This window comes from Bubalus kerabau, chromosome 22 (assembly GCF_029407905.1).
Source record: "Bubalus kerabau isolate K-KA32 ecotype Philippines breed swamp buffalo chromosome 22, PCC_UOA_SB_1v2, whole genome shotgun sequence".
In the NCBI taxonomy this organism is placed as follows: domain Eukaryota; kingdom Metazoa; phylum Chordata; class Mammalia; order Artiodactyla; family Bovidae; genus Bubalus; species Bubalus kerabau.
The window spans coordinates 39,807,367-39,831,245 of NC_073645.1; the positions used below are offsets into that span (position 1 = coordinate 39,807,367).

Below are 23,879 nucleotides of genomic sequence, written 5' to 3' on the forward strand. Positions count from 1 at the left end.
GACCGAGGTTGCCTCAAACTCCCTACTGCAACCAACACTGTAATGCCTTCCCTTGTTCTTCCCCTCTTGGCATTTCCCTGAGATGTGGACTTGATCAGAGGGTGCACAGTGACTTAATTCCACCAAGCTCTCTGGAAAGGCTGCCCCAGTCCCCACAGCACCCCCAAGGAAAGGGTCCCTATTTCCTTACATCTTCACCAACATCGGCATTTACCCAGCTTCCTAGTTGTTGCCAGTCTGATGGGTATAGCGCTGCCTCTTCCTCCCATTATAATTGGCATTTCTCTGATCACTAGTGTGTCTGAGCATCTCTTCATGAGTTTGGGAGCCACTGGGGCTCCCTCTTCTAGGAACAGCCTGCTTCACCCTGTGCCTGGCTCTCCACTGGGTACTCCACTCCTTATTCTGCCCATACATTAACCAGTGTATTGGGTTTTGCTGGCCCATGAACCATTTTGTCTCTTCAAGATGCCATTGTTCATCTCTGCTCTGATCCCTTGGCTGCATGTCACAGCTTAATGCCCAGGTCATAAATCTGTTTTCCTTATTTCCAAGGTCTCTGGTGGGGGGAGTGCCTGAGGATTTTCCCATGGACCACTTACACCTCCCACGTATCAGCACTTTCACTTTTCTGAGGCCAAGAAACCCTTCAAGTGTGAGCCTCTGCTCTGCGCCAGGCACTGTGGCAGGATCATCTCCCTCCATCCCCAAACAGCTCTGCTGGGTCAGTGGCGGGGGGGCTCCTATTATGCTTGAGTGACAGATGCGAAACTGAGGCATGTAAAAGTTTAACAACTCGCTCAAATTCACAGAATTGTAAGTGACCCAATCAGAAGCCATCCATAGCTTAAACTCTTGTTAGTGTATCTCCCATAGTGCCTATTTCAAATAACTGCTACGTTCTAGAAAGCTCCATCCCTTATCTTTCCTAAATACTAAAATTTAGTGGGAAAAAAAAAGTCAACCTTGGTGAGACCTTTGTACCTTCCCAGTCCCTAGTGTTTGAAAATGGTGGGAGTGGGAGGAGGCAAGGGGTTCAGCGGCTGAGCTCACCAGTCTGAGTTCCCAGTAAGAGTAAATACTGGGTTGGCCAGGAAGTTTGTTCGAGTTTTTCCTTAACATCCTACAGAAAATCCCGAACTTTTTGGTCAACCTAATAAATGTGTTCACTAGAAAATGAAAGTGAAAGTAGTAGTCACTCAGTTGTGTCCAACTCTTTGCGACCCCCTGGACTGTAGCCCGCAAGGCTCCTCTGCCCGTGGAATTCTCCAGGCAAGAATACTGGAGTGGGTTGCCATTCCCTTCTCCAGGGGATTTTCCCGACCCCTCCCGCATTGCAGGCTAATTCTTTTATCATCTGAGCCACCATTGTTCACTAGGGGGCTTCCTCAAAGCCTGGTCCTGGAGGAGTGGGGGAGAGAGACAGGAGTGTAACCTTGACCTTCCAACAAAGGTGCTTCTCTTTCAGGTTCCCACCATTCTGCTTCAGAAGGGAACCTGACCTACCCAGAACACATCCTCCTTGCAGGTATCTAATGAGCTTCATCTGTGTTCTGGAACCTCGGGGATGACCAAGAAGGGTCTCCCTGGTCCTGATACCTGGGAGACAGAGATAACTGATCACACCTATGGGAGAACAGCTCCTCATGGACAGACACATTCTGGAGGAAGTAACAGTTCCATGAGGATTTACAAGAGAAGGGGACCTGTCTGATACTTGGAGCTGGGGTGTCCATGAAAGAATGGCTCCCCTTAAGAAGTAGCATTAGGACTGGTAAAGAAGAATGAGAAGGTGATAACTAGAAGCAGAACTTCCTGGGCAGAGAATGTGCAGAGGCCCTGTGGCAGAGAAGGACCGAGACAGCAAGTGTGGCTGGAGAGGGGAGGTAGGGGCTGAGTCAATTAAAAGGCTATGGGAGTCCCAAAGTTCCCGATCAGGCAGGGCTTTCCAGGTTGGCTCTTCAATCTGCTACTTCAGGACACTGGGTATATATGAAGGTTTCCCAAGCCATAGCAGATGCTCATTCCATATGTCCTGTGCTTAAAAATTAGTCTGGCTGAGATGGACCCACCCAGGTAGAAACATGAAGATTCTCTTTTATCACTTCCCCTTTCAACAATCTCCTGTCTCCCACTGGACAAAGAAAGGCTTACCTCCCACCCACCCTGACACGTACTGTTTTACTGGGTTACATTGTTCTGAAGCATAAAAACATCCAGAGACAATATGGTTTCTTTTCTGTTAAGGCTCCAAAATCCTCTCTGTACTCATCTCATTAGGTAATACACATCTAATATGTTTCTCTTTGTGTTTAATATTTATCAAAATTCATATTATACATTTGCAGCTTTATCATTTATATACTACTAATAATTGGTATAATAACACAATCTTAAAAAAGAATTTTCAAACTTAGGACCTTATGGCCATAAGAAAATTTTAAAATGCTAATACATGCTCATATATCTGTTGCAGTTTATATAATAGATAAGGTGGTAAATGCAGAATTTAAGTAATAAAAACATTACAGTTAGATAAAATTCTGTTGAAAGTGGCTAGAAAATATACTTTGAGAGCATAAAGGAAACAATGTAAAAATTTTACATTGTTAAAGAGAAACAATGTAACATTTACAGTATTAAAGAAAAAGTTATTTGTATTTTTAAATAAAATATGGTAATTTTATAATCCATTGGGTACATTTAAGAGAGTGGTAATGGTTTTATATATAAAGGTGAATATAGCCTGGCATGCTGCAGTCCATGGGGTTGCAGAGTCAGACAGGACTGAGCAAATGAACTGCATTGAACTAATACATGATATGGGGCTTCCCTGGTGGCTCAGACGGTAAAGAATCTGCCTGCAACACAGGAAACCTGGGTTCGATCCCTGGGTTGGGAAGATCCCCTGGAGAGGGGAATGGCAACCTACTCCAATATTCTTGCCTAGAGAATACCATGGACAGAGGAGCCTGGTGAGCTACAGTCCATGTGGTTGCAAAGAGTCGGACATGACTGAGCGACTTCACTTCACTTCAAGTGACTAACATGCACACGCATACATGATATACCCCTAAACTATTTAAATTTATGATGAAAGAATATTTTGGATGCCAACTGAGAAACGTGTGAGGCACACCTATCTTTTTAAAAACACTTTTGGGCATGTCAATAAAAAATCTGAAGATGCTAATATAGGCTATGGTGCTCTAGGCCGGGTGGCAGAGATCAGGAGACGGGACCCAGGGATTGGCATTTTCCCCTGGCGCCATACTCCTCCAGATGGCTGCGCTGGAGCTGATGTGGCATCCTCTGTGCACTGCTGTGGTGTTGCCACCAGAACATGTAAGCCCCCCAAGGATGGGCATTTTATCTCTTTGGGCCATTAATATCTGTCCAGTATCAACGACAGTGCCTGGTTGTGGTCAATGCTCAATAAATATTTGTTGGGTGGATGAACGGTGGATGCTGACTTTCACTTTGTGCCAGGCACTGTGTTAAGGAATCCCTGTGGATCCCCACAACAACACTGCATTATGTCCAGTTGGCATCATGTCCAGTTGGCATCCCCGTTTCAGAGATGAGGAAACTAAGGCACGGAGAAGATACATAATGTGCCTGAGGTCACCTATCAAGGACACAGCGGACTGGACCCAGGCATCCTGATAACCATGACACCTCTCTGGCCCAGGGAGCAGAGGGACAGGGCCTGTGTCTTTGTTCTGAAACTCCAGGCACTTTGGGCCACCCCATGAACGTGATACCCTTCTCAGCCATCTCAAACAGCTCCCTGCCAGCTGTTCTCTCCTCCTAAGTGGTTTTCCTCCCCTCCTCCCCGTTTAATATTTAAGTTGCACACATCCTGGGACATCCCAGAGTCCCCATGTTACTGACCTACTTATTTATCCAACCATTTCTCTCCATTGGGGATGGCACAGGGGGTGTCTGGAAGGGAGGAAGGAGGCACAGAGAGAGGGGAGTCCCACACAGCATCCCGCTGCTCTCAGCAGTCTCCAGCTGACAAGCAAACATTAATAAAACATGCCCAGACTCTAGGGCTGCAGTCGCAGCAGATAACGTTTAGTCTAAGTGGCTTTCCTGGAGAAGGAAATGGCAACCCACTCCAGTATTCTTGCCTGGAGAATCCCATGGACAGTTGAGCCTAGTGGGCTGCCGTCTATGGGGTCGCACAGAGTCGGACACGACTGAAGCGATTTAGCAGCAGCAGCAGCAGCAAGTGGCTTTCCAAGAAAACACTTGCTCCACCCGCCCCCTAAAGGGTCTCCAAAGCTCCAGCCGAGTCAGGAGAGAAGTCTGTCTGTTTCTCTTTATAAAATAGAGGGACTTGGAAATCAAAGTGGGCTCCTGTCCTTTGGTAGCGAAGATGACAGCTCCAGGTCAGCCACAAACAGGCCCTTTGCCAGAATCCCCCGAAAACACTGAGCGGAGAGCACTATGGCGCACAGGGCTTGGGCAGCTGCCCACGGGGTCCTTTTATCTGGGCACCAGGCACTCACCTAGTCTCCAGTGCCGCCTGCTCAGGGGACGTGGTCCTCCTTTCTGGGACCTGAACTCAGCGGCCTGGGACCCTCATATCCTCACTCTCACTATGGGGGTGATGCTGAGGGATGTCCCCTTCTCCCTGTCCCCCGCGTTTCCACATCACCATCTGGAGGGTACCCAAGGACCCAATGGTCAAAGAGGCCGAGGGGCATTCTGCACCAAGATCCGGAGGCGGGAGAGGGGAGGCGTGCTAGGGTACTGGGTGGCTTCTCTAGGAAACAGGTCTGTCATCGGCCGCCCAACCCCTACCTCTGTCCCTGGCACACTCACTGAAGAGGCTTCACATCCTCAGGAAATCGGAGGCTCAACGAGAGCGTTAGCTCCTAACTGAGGCCAGATGAGAGCACTAATCCCCGACTCCTCATCCTGGCCCCCCGCCCTTGGGTTCCTGACGTCCTCCCTTTGAGACCCATCCGCTTCACCCTGGCCGGTGTCCCCAGGGCTCACGGCGAAGTGCCCGGACAGGGGCGAGGGTCTGCTCGGGACGGGGCGACTCCAGAGTCCGGGAGCAAAGCCGGGTCCGGGACGGGGCGGGGACAGGAAAGCTACTGCGCCGGGAGGGCGGAGGCCAGGGCGCCCCAGCCCCCCGCCCCCGCTCCGCGCCGGCCGTGACGTCAGAGCCGGACCCGGTAAACTGAGCGGCGGCGGCCGGGCGCTGGAGTGGAGACTGCGACCGGTGCCGCCGGCCAGACGGAGCCCACGGCGGCCAGGGCGGGCAGCCGCAGACCACCCCGAGGTAAGGCCGACCCCGCTCCCGGCCCGCGGGGCTCGGCGCTGGGGACTGATCGCCGCCCGGACGCACGGGAGAGCGGGGCCCGGCCGAGGACAGGGGAAGCCCCCGGAGGCGCCACGCGCGGGGTTCCGAGGGGTCCCGGGAAAGCCGAGGTGCAGGACGCCTGGTGCGCGGGTGGCGCGCAGCCCTTTCCGAGCGCGCGGAGGGTGAAGTGGGCGCGGGCGGCGGAGAGCCGGGCGTGGCGGGGGATCGCGCCCCGACGGCGCTCGCCGGCGTTATTACCTCCGGAGCGCAGGTGCTGGTGAGAACGCGCTCGCCGCACGTGAGCCGAGGGTGGGACGCCGGGGACCGTCTGGGGCCGCCAGGTGAGCGCCGCTCCCCGAACGCCCCTCCAGCGGGCCGGGCCGGGCGAGCCCTGGGATCGAGGGAGCCCGCGGCCCCGTACGGTCCCTGACCGCGCGCCGCGCCCGCAGCTGAGCCCAGGAGTCATGGCCCTGAGCGAGCTGGCGCTGCTCCGCCGGCTGCAGGAGAGCCGGCACTCGCGGAAGCTCATCCTGTTCATCGTGTTCCTCGCGCTGCTGCTGGACAACATGCTGCTCACGGTTGTGGGTATGTACAGACCCGGCGTCCCAGTCCCCCGGCGCGCCCCGCTTACCCCAGCGCGGTGCGGGCAGGTTGGAGAGAATACGTTTTTCAAAAAGATGTTCCCCGCCCGAGACTGTCTCGCTTAGGCTAGTGGCCGCGTTTGCGGCTTCGTTTTCCTGGAGGTCCGGTCAAAAAACTGTGATATCAGATAAAACCCAGAACTTTTGTTTCCTCCTGATAATTTCCTGCTTCCCCTTGTCACTTTCAACGCGATAAAAAAAAAATTTTTTTTTTTAATATTCTATGAAGGAAGAGCAATTTCCAGGATTCAGAATATTATAATAATTATTATGCCCCCCGAAAAAGGTGGGTTAATAATGTGGTCTGTCACCTAAAGGAACAGTCAGCATACCTCCCTCCATAGAAGGAAGGGACATTTAAATGTAGCGACTCTGCAGATGACTTGACATGGACACATGTCAGGACTCCTATCAAGAGCAGTTTTAACTGTTGGTTTTCATCTTTTTTTGCTGTAATAGATTTTTGAACAGCTACATAATTGACATCCAGGTCTCTTAATTAGCCCCATGAACAACAGGTTTGGCATGCATATTTTCCTGAAAAATACCCCAATTTTTAATGAATAAAAAATACTTTTTAAAGGGTCATTTCCCTTGTCTCTGTTTAAGTTTTTCTCTCTGGACAGTTTTCAGAGCACCAGAGAGTCAGGTTTTCACTTCCAGAAATATGGGAGCTTTGGGGCTCATCCCAGTAGAGTAAGAAGGGCCTGTGTCCTCCTTTGTCTTGAATCCTCTGTTATACACATGCCCAAAGCTTCGATTACATCAGCTTTCTTTTCCTTTATGAAAGTCTCAGGAAGTCTTGAATTTGCCAAGTTGTATGAAACATTGCTGCTTCCCCCTCAAGTAATAGAAAGATAAAGTGAGTCTAGTGCAGAATTTCCGAATTATTACTTCCTGCAGGTTAATTTTTTTTTTCTCTAAGACACATAATGAAATTTAGGTTTCTGTTTTCCTGATTCATTCACTTAAAGGTCTTTCTAGCCTCTTTCTGAGAAGCCCTGGTTGACCCCAGGTCAGCACGGACCAGATTTCAGATTGCATCTTTTTCCTTTCCTAAAATAGTCCTATGAAGGAGCCCTGTGAGAAGCACAGGGAGCTCTGGGGCTGGTCAGGTCTGCTGGCCCTGAGAGCTCTCACAGCCTCTGGGGCTTTGTTCTCAGAGCTTGTTGTTGTTTAGTCGTTCAGTCATGTCCGACTCTTTGCAGCCCCTTGGACTGCAGCCCACCAGCCTTCCCTGTCCTTCACCATCTCCTGGAATTTGCTAAAACTTAAGTCCACTGAGTCAGTGATGCTCTCTAATCATCTCATCTCCTGTCACCCCTTTCTCTTTCTGCCCTCAATCTTTCCCAGAGCTAAACAACATAAAATTGTTCAGTGTCGGTGCAGAGGTTCCCTTTCCTGAGGCAGGCACGCCACTTCTCTGGGTCTCATTTAGCATTTGACAAGACCACAGTTTTGATGGCTTTGGTCCCAGGGAAGCTTTCAGTGTAATCACCGTTGTCCTGCTCTCGTCCCCAGTCCCCATCATCCCGAGTTACTTGTACAGCATTGAGCATGAGAAAGATGCTCTAGAAATCCAGACCGCCAAGCCCGGGCTCACAGCCTCCGCCCCCGGGAGCTTCCAGAACATCTTCTCCTATTATGACAATTCCACCATGGTCACCGGGAACAGCACCGACCACCTTCAGGGGGCGCTGGTGCACGAGGCCACCACGCAGCGCATGGCCACTAACTCGTCCTCGGCCCCTTCCGACTGTCCCAGTGAAGACAAAGACCTGCTGAATGAGAATGTGCAGGTCGGGCTGCTGTTTGCCTCGAAAGCCACTGTCCAGCTCCTCACCAACCCATTCATAGGACTGTTGACCAACAGGTAGGTTATATTGTTTTGGTCAAGGAGCTAAATATTCATAATATTGTTCCAGATCATTTTGTGTCTCATTCGTTGATCAGAGTCTGGAGATCCAAATCTGGAGGGGAAATCCAGTCTCCTTCACCTTGTGTTTCCATCTTGAGTCAGTCGAGATTTCCCACTTGGTGCTCCTCTTCATTGCCACCGTGGCCATCATTGTGGGATTGTATGTGCCACTTAGCTTTATCTTCTCTTCCACCTCTGGTCATGGACTTCCCAATAGACAGCTGAAGTGGTTTCCTTCAGGGCTGGCTTGGTCAAGGCTCGTGTGGATGGCCAGGTAGGGAACGTGGCATGTGATCCATAGTCCTGCTGATAGAGGAAGCAGGTCTCTGACACTGAGGCCCTGGGCAGTGCACCTTCCCCTGCCACGTGCTGAGCTGTGTCCACGTGCACACCAACGAAGAGAATTTTTTTTCCCCAGATAATTCAAGCTGCCCACACAAGCTTTATATTAATCCAGATGTTCTGGAGTCTTTTGAGACCCAGTTTTTCTGAATAATGGTTCACATTTCCATTGTTGGTGGCCATCCAGCTAATATTTGTTTGTCTCCAGCTAAGTTGGTCTAGCTCTGCCCAGGACTTGGGGGCTGCAAGCACAGGACAGGGGGCTTGCAAAAGAGGGGAGGAGGTGTCTGTTGCAAAGAGTGGGAGCTGGTAGAGAGAGCGGTGGTGGTGGGCTCCCATCTAAACAGTGTGACCCCAAAAGCAGAGATTTGAAAAATGGTGGAGGGGGGCGGTGCCCAGAGTCCTACCTGTGAAGCAGGCTTAGACGCACAAAGACAAGGACCAGAGGTGGGAAAGAGAGCAAAAGAGGGGTCCAGAGAACTGAGGAGGGCAGGTCTGGGGGACTGGGCGGGGCTGGGCTATGAGGAGCCCCACGTGCTAGATGACAGAGGAGTAGGCATTTGTTGCAGGAGCACTTGGGAGCCACTAGAGGTTCCAAAGCTAAGTTGAAGAGTCAGGGAAAGTGAAAAGTGAAAGTGTTAGTCACTCAGTCCTGTCCGACTCTTTGCAACCCCATGGACTGTAGCCCACCAGGCTCCTCTGTCCATGAGATTTCCCAGACAAGAATACTGGAGTAGGTTGCCATTTCCTCCTCCAAGGCCCAGTCTTTTATTAAAATATTGCTAATCATATCGAGATGGTGACAATAGAGGGGTCCTGTGTGGCTGAGAGTGGGGCCAACTCTGGAGGGCTGGGGGCTCTATGAGGCAACGAGGCCTCGGGTGGCAGCAGGGGCTCAAAGTGGCCACAGCAGGCCTGCCTTCCTCCACACAAGCGGTCCTCTGGAACAACGATTTCTGGTAGGGTACCCATGGTGAGTCGGATGGAAGCAGCTTTTCTACCTCTGCGATGCGATTTTCTGGACTGGGTGGTGCCATTGAATCCATTTTAACCCTCCCAGGCCACATCCAGCCTGTAGGCTGTGTGGCAGTGTTACCAGGCTGCTGCCTAAAATGCTGAGCAGATGAATGCAGGACGCTGGGCCGACTGGGAGCCCACCAAGAGGCACCATTATTAAGGTGGCGTTCGGCATTTCGTCTGTTCTTCAGGAGGAAAACCAGGCAGACCCCCGTGGTTTACAGGGTTTTCTTTCTTTTCTCACGCCTAAGAGCACTCCTTAAAATGCATCTGGTATAATTACAGAAAACAGCTCAGGGTTTTGTATTCTGAGAAAGTAAACAGCTCAAATACTATATGGGAAAATTGAGGACATTATTGTAATAACACCTTGCCAGTCACTTGAACATGAATGTCACTAGCTGTACAGCGCAATACTTAGAAACTTGGCGGAAATGATGTGAGTGTTCCAATCTTCCAAATGTAAATGGCAAATGAAAAGCTTTAAAAAAAATCCCATTCTCGTTTCTAATGCTTTGCTTATGCCAAGGGGCGGGAGCTTGTTTAAAACCAGCGAGACTTTTGCCCTATTATATACTCCAAACACTTTGATATTGCAGCCACCTCAGCGGTAGAGAATCTGCCTGCAATGCAGGAGACACAGGAGACGCAGGTTCGATCCCTGGGTTGGGAAGATCCCCTGGAAGAGGGCGTGGCAACCCACTCCAGTGTTCTTCCCCGGAGAATCCCATGGACAGAGGAACCTGGCGGTCTTACAGTCCATGGGGTTGCAAAGAGTTGGATGCGACTTAGCATGCATGCATGCAAGGCTTGTGTTTGGGCCTCCTAAAAAAAATTATCTTCCAAGAGAAAACTAATTTCCTTTAGTGACCTGTGAAATTTAGTCTATTTGTATGGTGGAACTTGTCAAGAACAAAATTTTCCTCCCTAGCTGATTTCTCCCAGCTCTCCAGCAAATTTCAAAATAATCTTCATCTTCTAGCACTGCCTTGTAATGTGGAAATGGAAACAAATTTTAATATCAATGCAGGCAGGAAAAACAATTGAACAAACTCAGTTGTCCCTCCAACATGGTCATGATAAGTAATGTTTTCTAATATTTTCCAAGCCCAGTAGATATGAATTTGGGGACTTGCAGCATTTCTGGGCACTCTGCGGCTCTGCTCAGAGAAGTGATAAATATATTTCTGTTTACCGACTCTTCCCTTGTGAGCCATTGCAAATAGCCTTTTGATGTAATTTGTGCCAATCACATCCGCAATTACCAACGAGATATGTGACTCACATTTTCAGGGTTGTAAAGAACTGAGTTTAAAATAGCATTTTACACTTGGTTAATATGTTTCTGATTAAAGAGTAGTTAAAACATGAAGCATCAGATCTTGAGGAGGCTTGAGCAAAAGCTTTTGGGGGTGTCTTAGTATTTTTATAGTAGTGGTCCCCAACCTTTTTGGCACCAGGGACCGGTTTTGTGAAGACAATTTTTCCATGGGTAGGGGGTGGGGGATGCTTTGGGGATGATTCAAAGGCATTACATATATTGTGCACTTTATTTCTGTTATTATTACATCAGCTCCAGCTCAGATCACCAGGCGTTAGATCCTGAAGGTTAGGGACCCCTGCTTTATAGCCAAAGGGGTGTGCCACTCACGAGGATAGGATTCCTCAGTGACTCAGTGGAATGAAATTGCAACCACTCCAGTATTCTTTCCTGCAAAATCCCATGGACAGAGGAGCCTGGCTAGCTATAGTCCATGGGGTGGAGAAACAATCAGACACAACTTAGCGACTAAACAAGTCAGGAGGAGAAAGCATTTGTCCAGACTCTGGCTGATGTCTTCCTGTCTTCTGGTTCTTTCCACCAGCTTACTGTTAACCCAATTTGTACCTTTAGTTACGGAATATAAATAATATAGGTAAAATCTGCCTTTTTTTGCATCTACTTGGGCTCTCCCTGGGTGCCCCAGGCTGAATGAGGAAAAGTCCAAACAGTGAGTTGTTGGATGCAATTTTTATTCAGTGGGAGGGAGTTTAGGAAAAATCAGCCTGATCTGAGGGATCTCAATCCTCACCCACCTCCCTGGCCCTAGAAAACTATCTTTTTCCATCCCACGATGCACGCTGGCCCAGTCTCCTGGTGTCTCTGCAATGCTTCTGACAGTGGGGAAAAAAGAGACCTCTTGCATCTCCAGAGATGTAGTAGGGAGCTTGGAGCCACTCATTTCTAAAGCTTCTTGCTGTAAGCAGCAGCTACTGCTGCTGCTAAGTCACTTCAGTTGTGTAAAATGAAATACCCAACGTCACACCCATCATAACCCGTTGAACCCCCGCATTACAGTCCAGCACCCCATTGTTTGTGGTCACGATGCTGCCGTGTGAGTGGCTTTTGTGAGTGGGTAACAACAGAAGGCAGCCTCCTGTCTTTTGTTTTAAATATTGGGTAAGATCTCATGTTGAACCATGAAAAAAAATATGACGATTCTTCAGATCAGATCAGATCAGTCGCTCAGTCATGTCCGACTCTTTGCGACCCCATGAATCACAGCACGCCAGGCCTCCCTGTCCATCACCAACTCCCGGAGTTCACTCAGACTCACGTCCATCGAGTCAGTGATGCCATCCAGCCATCTCATCCTCTGTCGTCCCCTTCTCCTCTTGCCCCCAATCCCTCCCAGCATCAGAGTCTTTTCCAAAGAGTCAACTCTTCGCATGGGTGGCCAAAGTACTGGAGTTTCATCTTTAGCATCATTCCTTCCAAAGAAATCCCAGGGCCAATGATGATTCTTGGGAGTATTTAAATGCTCACTTTGCTGCTAGATGGTACAAGTAATTCCCGTTTCATTTCTTCTGTAGGTAGCATATTTTCACTGAATAATTTGTGACCAGATAGGGAACAAAGGACATTTTGACTACGGTGAGGGTGGTGATCACAGGCCCAGTAACACACTTTCCAAAGCCTGTGGGTGTGTGTCTTGACTTGATTGCCATCTTTGAGGCTTGTGTGACTTCTTTTCTGATTCCAGTTTAACTCTTCATTTCATGATTGCACTTGTGAGTGAAATGGAGTGGAAGGACTTATACGAGCAACAGCTGTTGTCCTTTGGCCCAGTAAGTGGACTTTAGAGGTGCACACACATAAAAAGCATGTTCCAGGGGGGTAAACAATGTGAAAACCACCTTTACGTTTCTCTCTTCCGTAAGTCAAGTTAAGAGCATGGCACCATGGTCTTCACTTGCTTAACATAAGGCTTACATAGTAGTTGTATCTTTAGACCCAAGATATTCCAAATGAACCCAATGGCTTGGGAAAGGGTTAACTCTGGGGACGGGGGTGGGGAGAGCTCCCTCCTCAGCTTGTCGCTGTCTCAGTGGTCTGCTTTTTATCAAACCAGCATCAGTGGCTTAATTTATTTCCATAGTTACCTAGTATATTTGAAAGCCAGGTATTCTTCCTCACAAATCTTAGCTCACATCTGAACGACAGGGAGAAAGCTGCAGGGCATGAAATCCCCACCAAATCGACTGTGTGCTTTTGTGGGTTTTTTTTCTCTAGCTTTAGGCAGTTGGTCTGAAGTGGGTTCTATAGCAATAAGCAGTGACCTTTTCACAAAGCGTCTCCATGGACAGGGAAATCAGCCATTCTGGGAAGGGATCTCCCATCCCAGACATCGTGAGGATGGAGAGGGTGTGACAGAGTGTTTGCTTTGAAATCAGAAGAAGCTGGCCATGGATTTGGGTCCTTCCCATGGGAGCAGAGCCCTCACGTGATCTGTGCATCAAGGAACACCTGGGAGAGTAAGAAATTCAAGACTCATGTAGCTCACTCCACACATGTTGTAACTGAAAGAGACAGACCCAGGGGCTAAACCTAAGGATTTTCTTTTATTTATGAAATGGTTGACCACAAGCTTCCAAGCCCTGTCAGACTTTTTGTGACCCAATGGACTGTAGCCGGCCAGGCTCCTCTGTCCGTGGCATTTCCCAGGCAAGAATACTGGAGTGGGTTGCCATTCCCTTCTCCAGGGGATCTCCCCGCTCCAGGGCTGGACCCTGTGTCTCCTGCACACCACTGAGCCACTAGGAAATGTAAAATACCTCTCTGTTCACTGCTGTTCACCATTTAGGAGTGTGTTGAGATAATTGCAAAGGGAGATGTCACCTCTTGTCTCCTCTGGGGCAGTTTGTTCCCTTCTCTGTCCCCTATTCTGCGTCCTTGCTTTGGTCACATACCCAGAAGAGGGAACCGAGGCAGATGTTAGCAAGCCTGGGACAAGAGCTTACATTAATCTCTGTGGTAAAGATAAACTAGTCCGTAGCATAGAGAACAAGTATTGATTGCCAGTGATAATTTAGGAACATAATAGGGTTTCGCCACTGACTGTGTATGGATACATAATACATGTAACTTTTATTGCTTTGCACTCTCTTCTAGGATTCAAATATACAATTTTTACTCTTATTCCAATTGGATTAACTGTTCCCTGATGCCCTGTGGAGATGACTGTGGGCCAGGATGACTCACGAAGGGGTGATAATGGGATGCTTGGGTAAAGGTTTGCCGCATCAGACATGGCTCGGCTCAGTATCACTTTAATTGAGATGGCATTGAATTGCGGCAGGAGGCCAAATCAGACATTTATGACTAATGTCAGTTGAGGTTCTGACCATTTAGGAGACATTGTGGGGAGGGAGAAAGGACAGTGGCCATCTGCCCACCACTCAGTGACCCTGGGGCCTTGGGCAGCTGTTCTGAGGCAGGTGTTCAGGGGGACAGGGCATTCTGAGGGTGGAGATCCAGGAGCTGCCCATTGGGCTGCATTTGCCTTGGGGCTGAGCTCCAGAGAAGGATGCTGCCCAGCACTTGCCACTGGGCAACCCTGCCAGTGGCTTGGCCGGTGTTGAAAGCGTAGGGCACACGAGTCTGGTAGTGAGAAGGAAGCAGCAGGATCCCAGTGATACCCAAAGTGTGTGGTTTGCTCTGCAGTTGTGGCTGAGTCACAGGCTCCACCTTTGAACCTTGACTTTCTCATCCGAGATGGGGGTTTGGACTGGCCAGCCTTTGAGTTTCCTTCTAGCTTTGCCATTTGGTTCTCCAGTCATGCTTTATTAAAATCCCAAAGCAACTGAGAAACACAACAGTAGCTGCTGCATTTTTAGAGAAAAACACAACACCTGGTCTTGGTTTAAAAGAATCATCCGTAAGTGCGCAGCCCTGTGGGTACCAAGCCACCTGGTATTAACAGGTACTGTGGACCCACGTTCCACGCACCCCGTGTGAACCTTTGCTCCTGAGACTGGTGTCCCCACCAAAGTGTATACTAGTAGGGCCCGGCCTCATCGACACTCAAGATTATGCCCTCTGCCCTGACTCTGGGGCAAGTTACTTAAATCTCTTGAGCCTCCATGTAGCCATCTGAAAATAGGATTGGAGCCAGCTACCACATGGAATTGTGACAGTCACAGGTGACTCTGCACGCTTATCATCTCCAGGAGTGCTGGAGCCTCCTGCTAAGAAGGCGCTCACACCAGCTGTGTCCTGCCAGGTGACCTTGGTCAGTGGCCAGGCTGTCAACTGGATGTAATATTACTGGTATTCCAATAGCTTTGGCTTAAGTCAGTGGTTTTCCAAGCTGGATGTTGAAAGGGATAAGAAGCCTCTGTTCATTCCAGGGCAGTTGTGTGTTCGTTCTTCCCCCAGACATGCAACATTGTTCAGTTGCTCAATCGTGTCTGACTCTTTGCGACCCCATGGACTGCAAGCACCAGGCTTCCCTGTCCTTCACCAGCTCCTGGAGTTTGCTCAAACTCATGTCCATTGAGTCGGTGATGCCATCCAACCATCTCATCCTCTGTTGTCCCCTTCTCTTCCCTCCCTCAATTTTCCCCAGCATCAGGGTCTTTTCCAGTGAGTCAGCTTTTTGCAGCAGGTGGCCAAAGTATTGGAGCTTCACCTTCCAATGAATATTCATGGTTGATTTCCTTTAGGATTGACTGGCTTGATCTCTTTGCAGTCCAGGAGACTCTCAAAAGTCTTCCTCAGCATCACAGTTCAAAAGCATCAATTCTTTGGCTCTCAGCCTTCTTTATGGACATGCAGCAGTTGCTAAGAAAATAAACTGCCTGTGACTTCTCTCGGAGCCTCCTGGAAGTTTCCTTCATCAGTTTCCATTAGTGCCATGTTGGATCTGGTGTTGTGAGCAGGTTTCTTTTGCCTCCAGAAGTAAGCACAGAGCAGTCGGTTCGGGGCTGGTGGAGACGAGCAGCTGTCATTTGACGGCATCTGAACTGCAGTTCAGCACCTCGGTATCTTTCCTAGTTCACCAGATTGGTTTCAAAGCCTGCTTTGTGAGTTACAAGCTCACTTCAGGTTACAGCAGAGGAGTCTTTGCATCGGTTTGTGGGGTGGTGATTGCCTGAGAATGCGATGGTTTTATGAGGCTATTTGTTTCCTGGATGCACATGAAGCAGTTAAAAAATTATGTAAGTGAGACCAGAACTTTTAGAAAGTTCTGTTCAAAACCATATATGCCTTTTGGCTACCTGGGGAGGTTAGTAAAGTAAGTCTGCAAGGAGAAGGACTGGACGGAATGGCCCTGAGTGGAATTAGCCCTAGGACATCAGACAAGTCAGTTTTTCATACCTCATCTGTAACATGTGGAAGTGGTCCATCTGCTCTTATCACATCAGGGAGCTCATGGGTGGAAGTGCTTGGAGAATGGAGTGTAACCTTAGGTGAAGGTATTGTTATGATTTTTCATTCCAGCCTTGAGTAGAAGAGCCCTCCCAGGCTGTGTGACTGGTACTCAGGGCTCCTTGTTCCTTGTTGGGTTTCTCTCCAGGGTCTTGAGTGTCTGGGACTGGAGGAAGATGAGGCCTGGAGATGCTCAGGGCTATTCTGGGCTGTGACACAGATCTCCTCGAGGGCTGTAGCTCAGCCAGTCCTGGCCTCTGCTTTTTTGTGATTTGTTCCTGGCAGAAAGGAGGCCAGGGGGCAGGAAGCTGCTTTACTCTCATGTGCCATCTATATGACAGGGACCAACCTGCTTGCTTAATCTGCGGAAACAGGTAGGGAAAACAGGAAGAGAATGAGGGATGAAGCAAAATTTCTAAAGCACTTGTCTATGTTCCGGGTGCCCTGGTAGCAGTTTAATAGCCATGTCTCATATCATACCCTCTCCACCTCCCAGGTGGTACCAGTGGTAAAGAACCCACCTACTAGTGCAGGAGACATAAGAGATGTGGATTCACTCCCTGGGTCAGGAAGATCCCCTAGAGAAGGACATGGCAACCTACTATCTAGTATTCTTGCCTGGAGAATCCCATGGACAGAGGAGCCTGGTGGGCTACAGTCCATGGGGTTGCAAAGAGTCAGACATGACTGAAGGGACTTAGCATTCCACCTCTGGGAAGTGGGTGGTGGTCTCTCTTTGAGCCTCAGGGGAGATCTACTTGAGTTAAATGGCAAGGCCAGGTGTCCAGCCAAGGGTGTGATACCCAGACATTGAGGTCTCCCCACCTCTCCTGTCTGCCTGGTGGCGGAGCCCTGTGCTCTGTGGTCTTATGGAGCAATTAGGATGTTGAAATTTTTGCACAGAAAACAAGGTCTGTATCAGGGTCAAGTGAAGATAGATTTGGAAATGTCCTCATTTCCTGATGCTTCTTAGACGTACTGCAGTTGTGTCTGCTGCCCATGGAATCTCTTGATGACCTTTTACTAGAATCATTTGATTGCAGCTGTCCCTCTGGGGAAGCTTTAGCCAAGACTCTAATTAAAGAAAGTTTTACAAAATGCTGGAAACAGGGGCTGTGTATTTGAATGTGTTCTGGGTTACTTGCCAAGATTTTATTAACATTTATGCCAGAGAAATTTCCCCTCAGAGTGGCAGCCCCTAAATGTATTCACGTTCTAAGACAGTCAAACACCAAAAGGTCACGGAGGAAGCACCAACTATATGAATTTTTAGAAAAGTTGACCAGATGCTTATCCGCCAGATCCCAAAGACTAACAGGAGAAACTCAACAGAAATACGGAGCAGTCACTAGGTTCTCTCTGTGGTTCTGTTTTGCAGAATTGGCTACCCAATTCCCATGTTTACGGGATTCTGCATCATGTTTATCTCAACAGTTAGTAAGTGTCTGACATTTGCCTTCTGAGTTTGGGTCACTGGGTGGGCTCTGACCAACACCAGCTGGGAATTGAGAACACAGCTGGGATGGGAGTGGGGGTAGGTATGTTGGCAACAACTGCAGAAAGGAGTGAGGGTCTTCAGGGTGGGTGAGGTCTTCAGGGAGCCAAAGCATGATGTGATTAATCCAGAAGTACCCTCACCAAGTTAAGGGAGGCCTTTAGAAAGGTCCTGTTTGAGCAGATTTGGTCACCGTGCCAGCTGGGTCTATACTGACCGTGGCCTGGCCACTCTCTCCGCAGTGTTCGCCTTCTCCCGCAGCTACGCCTTCTTGCTGATCGCCAGGTCCCTGCAGGGCATCGGTTCCTCCTGCTCATCTGTAGCTGGTAGGTGTGGAACTGACTAAGTCTGTGCCCCGGGGGCTTTGGTCTGTGGGAGGACCATGGGCACCGCCTTGGCTGGCGACCCTTTATGGAATGAGCTGGAATAATTCAGGCAATCAAGGTATCGGTGGTGGTGGTGGGTGATGGGTTTTTGGATGTTGCTTGACCTTATGTTTTGTTGGTCTGGCAGGTGTGGGAAGACCACCGTCTGGGCTGGGGGTGGGCAGGGGTGCGAGTCCTGAAGATAATTCTCTTGCTTCCAGAGCTTGGCTGTCACCGTTTCTTTCCCTGATTAGGCATGGGCATGCTGGCCAGCGTGTACACAGATGATGAGGAGAGGGGCAACGCCATGGGGATCGCCCTGGGAGGCCTGGCCATGGGGGTCCTAGGTGGGTGAGGGCTGCAGTAGAGGGAAGGGTCTATCCCGTGTGGGACACTGAGCCCCTTTGCACTCTACTGTCCTCTGTCTCCTTCCTCCTTTCATGGAGACTTTGAAAAATGGGACATGTCCTGACCTGGGTGGTCCTGGGCTCTCCAGTCCTCTCTTCCCAATCCAGATGAAAACAAGTCTTGAACAGGATGCTCTGCCAAGGTCCCTGCCCTAGAACATTCTCTGAGTTTCCATCCCGCCCGAGGACCTCCCCACTTTCTGAGCCTGCCTCCCCGACTTGCCCTGGCTGAGCTCCCAGACCAGGAACAGGCACCTTCCCTGACAGATCCAGGTCGTCTGCCTTCTCTGTACATTCCTGACCTTCGTCTGGGGGCCCACAGTCCCTCCCTGTCTGCTGCTTCATAAGGACCCTGCAGTCCTCCCTGGCCTGTTTTCCTATGCATGTCTGTGCCTGGGCCTTACTTCTCTCTGACCTTTACTTGTGGGGTTTCCCTCCTAGGCTCTTGCCCATGTCTCAGGTGTAAAACCACTTAGAGGAGTTGCCAGGGTGGTTTAACACTCCTGAACAGAATATAGGGTGGTCCTTTCACATACTGTCTGGAACCAAGTAGAGGGGCTTCCCGGGTGATGCTCGTGGTAAAGAATCTGCCTGCCAGTGCAGGAGACTCAGGAGAGGAGGGTTTGCTCTCGGGTCAGGAAGATCCCCTGGAGTAGGAAATGGCAACCCACTTCAGCATTCTTGCCTGGGGAATCCCATGGATAGAGGAGCCTGGTGGGCTACAGTCCATGGGGTCACAAAGAGTCAGACACAACTGAGCAACTGAGCACGCATCACAAGAGGAGCACAAAGAAGATGGTTCTGGTCGAGGGGGTGGTCGGCAGTCCTGGGCCTGGTACCAGCCCCGCTCTGTCTTTCTCGCAGTGGGCCCCCCCTTTGGGAGTGTGCTATACGAGTTTGTGGGGAAGACAGCTCCGTTCCTGGTCTTGGCTGCCCTGGTGCTCTTGGATGGAGGTGAGTGAGTGAGTCCCCTGGGACCCCTGGCCGTGACCTCGGGGCCCTCGGGCTCAGCATCCTTGTGGGCAGTTGCTCGGGGCCACACCTCTTCTTTTTCCTCCCATAGCTATTCAGCTCTTTGTGCTCCAGCCGTCCCGGGTGCAGCCAGAGGTGAGCAGCAGGGCCAGGTGGGCACTGTGGTGGCCGCATGGCCTCTTCTAACTCCTGTTTTCCCAATAGAGCCAGAAGGGGACACCGCTCACCACCCTGCTGAGGGACCCATACATCCTCATCGCTGCAGGTGGGGCTCCCCCAGCACCCTGGCACTTCCCTGTCAAGTGGGTGGGGGTGGGTGGCGAGGACCAGTGTTGGTTTTGCTGCTGGAAACATTGCTGCTGCTGCTAAGTCTCTTCAGTCGTGTCCGACTCTGTGTGACCCCATAGACGGCAGCCCACCAGGCTCCTCCGTCCATGGGATTCTCCAGGCAAGAACACTGGAGTGGGTTGCCATTTCCTTCGCCAATGCATGAAAGTGAAAAGTGAAAGTAAAGTCGCTCAGTCATATCCGACTCTTTGCGACCCCATGGGCTGCAGCCTACCAGGCTCCTCCATCCATGGGAGTTTCCAGGCAAGAGTACTGGAGTGGGGTGCCATTGCCTTCTCCGTGCTGGAAACGTTGGGCTGTAGAAAAACATAAAAGGCACAAAGAGGTCACACATCAGAAGAAATGTTTTTCTTCCGTCGTTGATTTCTGACACAGCCGAGCTGCTTTGTTGTTTTGCATTTGGGGCAAAGATGTCTGAGTCACAGAGATGCCCTCCATGGAGGATTGTTTGGGGCCAAGCTTATTCGCTGTGTTTGTGTCAGCGGGCATCACTGTTTGGCCTTGAGCTTCCGGAATGGGTCCGTGGGCTCCCTGCAGGCATCTTAGGTGGGTGGTCTGATTTCACCTTGCCATCTGGGAATGGAGACCGACAGCAGGGCACTGGAGGGTGAAGGGGCGCCCCCTTTCTGCAGAGGGTGTCCTGTGCAGTGGCCAGAAGACATCCTTTGTGTTCTTAGCAGAGAGAGGATCAAAGGAAGCTGTGGGGTGCTGTGGCTCTTGCGGGGGATAATGGGCTGTATCCATCCAAGTGACCATCTTCCCAGGACCATCCCTGTGACCTGGGCCTGAAACTGCCTCGTGAGGAACTAGTTTTAGGTGGCCTGGGCCTGGACACAGTGGTCAGCAGCAGCCTTTGAGATCAGGGGAGCCGTGCAGTGTGGGTTCCCTCCTGTTAGGCTTAGGTGTGTCTAAGCAGGGGTCACAGACATGAAGGCTGATTTTTTTTTATTAATATTTAAAAATTTTTATTGGAGTATAGTTGCTTTATAGTTTTGTATTAGTTTTTGCTGTGTAACAAAGCAAATCAGCTATATATATGTATGTATATACATATATGTGTCCCTCCTTTTTTGAAGCAGGCTTGGCAACCCACTCCAGTATTCTTGCCTGGAGAATCCCCATGGACAGAGGAGCCTGGCAGGCTACAGTCATGGGGTCACAAAAATTCAAACATGACTGTGAGACTAAGCACATCCCTCCTTTTTGGATTTTTCTTGCCATTTATGTCATCACCGAGCATTGAGTAGAGTTCCCTGTGGTATACAGTAGGTTCTCCTTAGTTATCTATTTTATACATGTATCAATAGTGTGCATACGTCCGTGTGGAATCTGAAAAAGTTGGTACAGAGGATCTTATTTACAAAGCAGAAATAGAGACACAGAGGTAGAGAATGAACGTTTTCTTACCAAGGAGGGGAGGAGCAGGTGGGATGAATTATGAGATTGGGGTTGACCTATATACCCAGGCAGACTTTGTTAAGCCATCTGCCACTGGGTTTGGTTCAGGGGGCACGCATGTGGCCCTGGTCTAGACCTTGTCTGTCAGACCCGTTGACCAAAGGGTAGTAAGCCTACCGTGGTGACCGCCTCCTGGAGGAGGCCTTCTGTGTGCCCCCTGCAAGACACAGAAAACATTCCAGAGCTGGGATTCCCTTGGAGCCCTGGCTGTCAGAGCTGGGGATGAGGACATGTGTGGTAAGAGGTGAAGGCCCAGAGATGCCACCCTGCACCTTGGGGCAGATGTGTGGGTAGGTGTTGCTGCCTGTGACCTTCCTGCCCCCAGCCTCTCTCTGACCTTCTCTGACCTGTCTTGTTCCTACGTGCCCCCCGACCCGCCATGGAGGAAGTACAGAGACCCAGCCAGCACTCAGTGTCAGGCCATCACAGGTCTGGGCAGCCTGGCCAGGGGGAGGGGTTAGTTGGGAGCCTGGTGTGTCTCCTTTGTCAGTTTATGGAGATGACTGAGTGATGGATGACACAGAGAGGTCAATACCACTGAAGGAAGATTTTGTTAGTTGCATTTCCCAAGAAAAGGGAGCATGCCACACTGCTCAGAGCCACATGGGGAACTGGTTTGGTCAGGAGGCAGAAAGGAGCTGGGGAAAGCCCAGGCCAGATCCTAGGGGCTTCTATGTGAATATCAGGGCAGGGTAAGCAGCTTAGGGTTGGCTAATTTCAATAATCCCAGTCTGGGTGCTCTCCTCAGTTCCCTGGGTGAATTTAGGGTGGGGAGGGGGTACTGGTGTCGTGGGTCAGAGTTGCTAAAGAGGGAGCTCAGAAGATGGGCTCTGGTTCACAGGGGAGACAGTTTGGCCCTATAGTTAATGTCAAATAGACAAATACAGAATCTAAGGAAACACAAAATAGGTGAGTGAAGGTAGTCCAGCCATTTCAATATCATTTTTATGTTCTGTCTTTAAATTTACAAAGAATGAAAAAAAATATTTTTTCATCTGTAAGCACCTTAATTATGGTTGCACGATGTTCTTTGAATCAGAAGTCTAGAAAATTAGAGGATTCACAGCGCAGAGCAGAGGAAGCTTTCAGAATAAAGGGGACAGCGGTGTGTGTGTGTGTGTTTCCCAAAGGTTCTGCATTTACAAAGGGTTCTGGTTAACACAGTGATGATGGATATTTACCCTATAGGTATAGTTGTTTAAAAAGAAAAATTCCTCACCAGCATATTTGCACCGAGTACACTGGAATTTCAAGCAACCAGGGGCATCATTAGAAATATCTGTGTGATTGCACAAAGTGTAGGAGCCTCAGGTTGCCTGAGTCTGTGTGTGATCAGTCTGAGCTGCTGAGTGGCCTCAAGCACATTACTTTCCTAATAAATTGGGAAAGTTTAAACCTAGTGATCTCTAAGCCTTTCTCCAGTTCCAAACTTTATGACTCTGAGATGCTAGTTGTCTCAAGTACTTAAAAGAACAACCCTCCCCACTATCCCCTTGATCTATTATTCTTACAAAAGTAGATGTTCTGGATATCTGAGCTGATTGTTCTGGCTGTGGGCACATGGGATTTAGCTGTGTTTGGGAATGGTAGGGGACACTGGAGACCCCAAACAGAAGGACACTAACCCTCTTCCTCCCTTAAAGGGTCCATCTGCTTCGCAAACATGGGGATTGCCATGCTGGAGCCAGCCCTGCCCATCTGGATGATGGAGACCATGTGTTCCCACAAGTGGCAGCTGGGTAAGACTGGGCTGGGTACTTCTGATTCTAGAACTGTTGTCCCCAGGGTAGGTCTCATTATTGTAGCCCTGCTGAGCTGCTGGTGGCAGGATGCTAAAGCGATTGTTTCTGTTTGACACTTAAGGGGATCAGTGCTTAGGTTAGCAGTGAGCTTTGGGGTTTCTTTCAACTCCAGTTTTTGCATCATGCCTGATAGAGGTGCAGTTAATGCAAAGAGCAGAAATGAGAGAGGAAAAAATGCATTCAGTATTTCCTCATGTTTCTGAAGCTGAACTATTGTATTAAATGTATGTGGATAGCAGTCAAGTTTATGGAAAAGATAAATAACAAGAAACTTAGTTTTATTTTTCAAGGGGGCTTCCCTAGTGGCTCAGTGGTAAAGAATCCACTTGCAGTACGGGAGATGCGAGTTGGTCCCTGGGTCAGGAAGATCCTCTGGAGAAGGAAATGGCAACCCATTCTTGTATTCTTGCCTGGGAAATCCCATGGACAGAGGAGCCTGGTAGGCCACAGTCCATGGGGCTGCTAAAGAGTCAGACCGGACTTAGCAACTAAACAATTTTTAAAAAAATTGAAGTTCAGTTGATTTACACTCTTTTGTTAGTTTCTGATGTACAGCAAAGTGGTCTAGTTATGCATGCATGCGTGCTCAGTCACTCAGTCATGTTTGACTCTTCAAGACTCTGCAAACTGTAGCCCACCAGGCTCCTCTGTCCTTAGAGTTTTCCAGGAAAATTTCGTCCTCTAGATCTTTCCAACCCAGGGATCAAACCTGAGTCTCTTGTGTTTCCTGTATTGGCAGACAGATTCTTTACCACTGTGCCTCCTAGGAAGGCCCAAGCATATATATACATATTCTTTTACACTATGGTTTATTACAGGATATCGAGTATAGTTCTCTGTGCTATAGAGTAGGCCCTTGTTGTTTATTTATTTTATATGTAGTAATTTGTATCTGCTAAGACCAAACTCCTAATTTATCTCTCCCCCACCTTCCCTATTCAGCAACTATGTATTTTGTCTTCCATGTCTAAGTCTGTTTCTGTTCCCTAAATAAGTTCATTTGTGTCAAATTTTAGATTCTGCATATAAGTGGTATCATTTGCTATTTGTCTTTCTCTGTTTGAGTTACTCCCTTAGTATGATAATCTCTAGGTCCATACATG

General features: G+C 49.4%; 1 protein-coding gene across 1 annotated transcript in view; it reads left to right on the top strand.

Annotated features, from left to right (window-relative positions):
• The first annotated feature begins 5,192 nt into the window (after nt 1-5,192).
• The window catches only part of SLC18A2 (solute carrier family 18 member A2), a 38,781-nt gene continuing 20,094 nt past the window's right edge, over nt 5,193-23,879 (top strand). The window contains exons 1-10 of the mRNA XM_055560718.1: nt 5,193-5,299; nt 5,770-5,905; nt 7,483-7,834; nt 17,308-17,366; nt 17,667-17,750; nt 18,044-18,136; nt 19,061-19,150; nt 19,260-19,303; nt 19,373-19,433; nt 22,618-22,713. Coding sequence (XP_055416693.1) covers nt 5,785-5,905; nt 7,483-7,834; nt 17,308-17,366; nt 17,667-17,750; nt 18,044-18,136; nt 19,061-19,150; nt 19,260-19,303; nt 19,373-19,433; nt 22,618-22,713 — 1,000 coding nt within the window. The 5' untranslated portion in view covers nt 5,193-5,299; nt 5,770-5,784. The remainder of the gene's footprint in view (nt 5,300-5,769; nt 5,906-7,482; nt 7,835-17,307; nt 17,367-17,666; nt 17,751-18,043; nt 18,137-19,060; nt 19,151-19,259; nt 19,304-19,372; nt 19,434-22,617; nt 22,714-23,879) is intronic.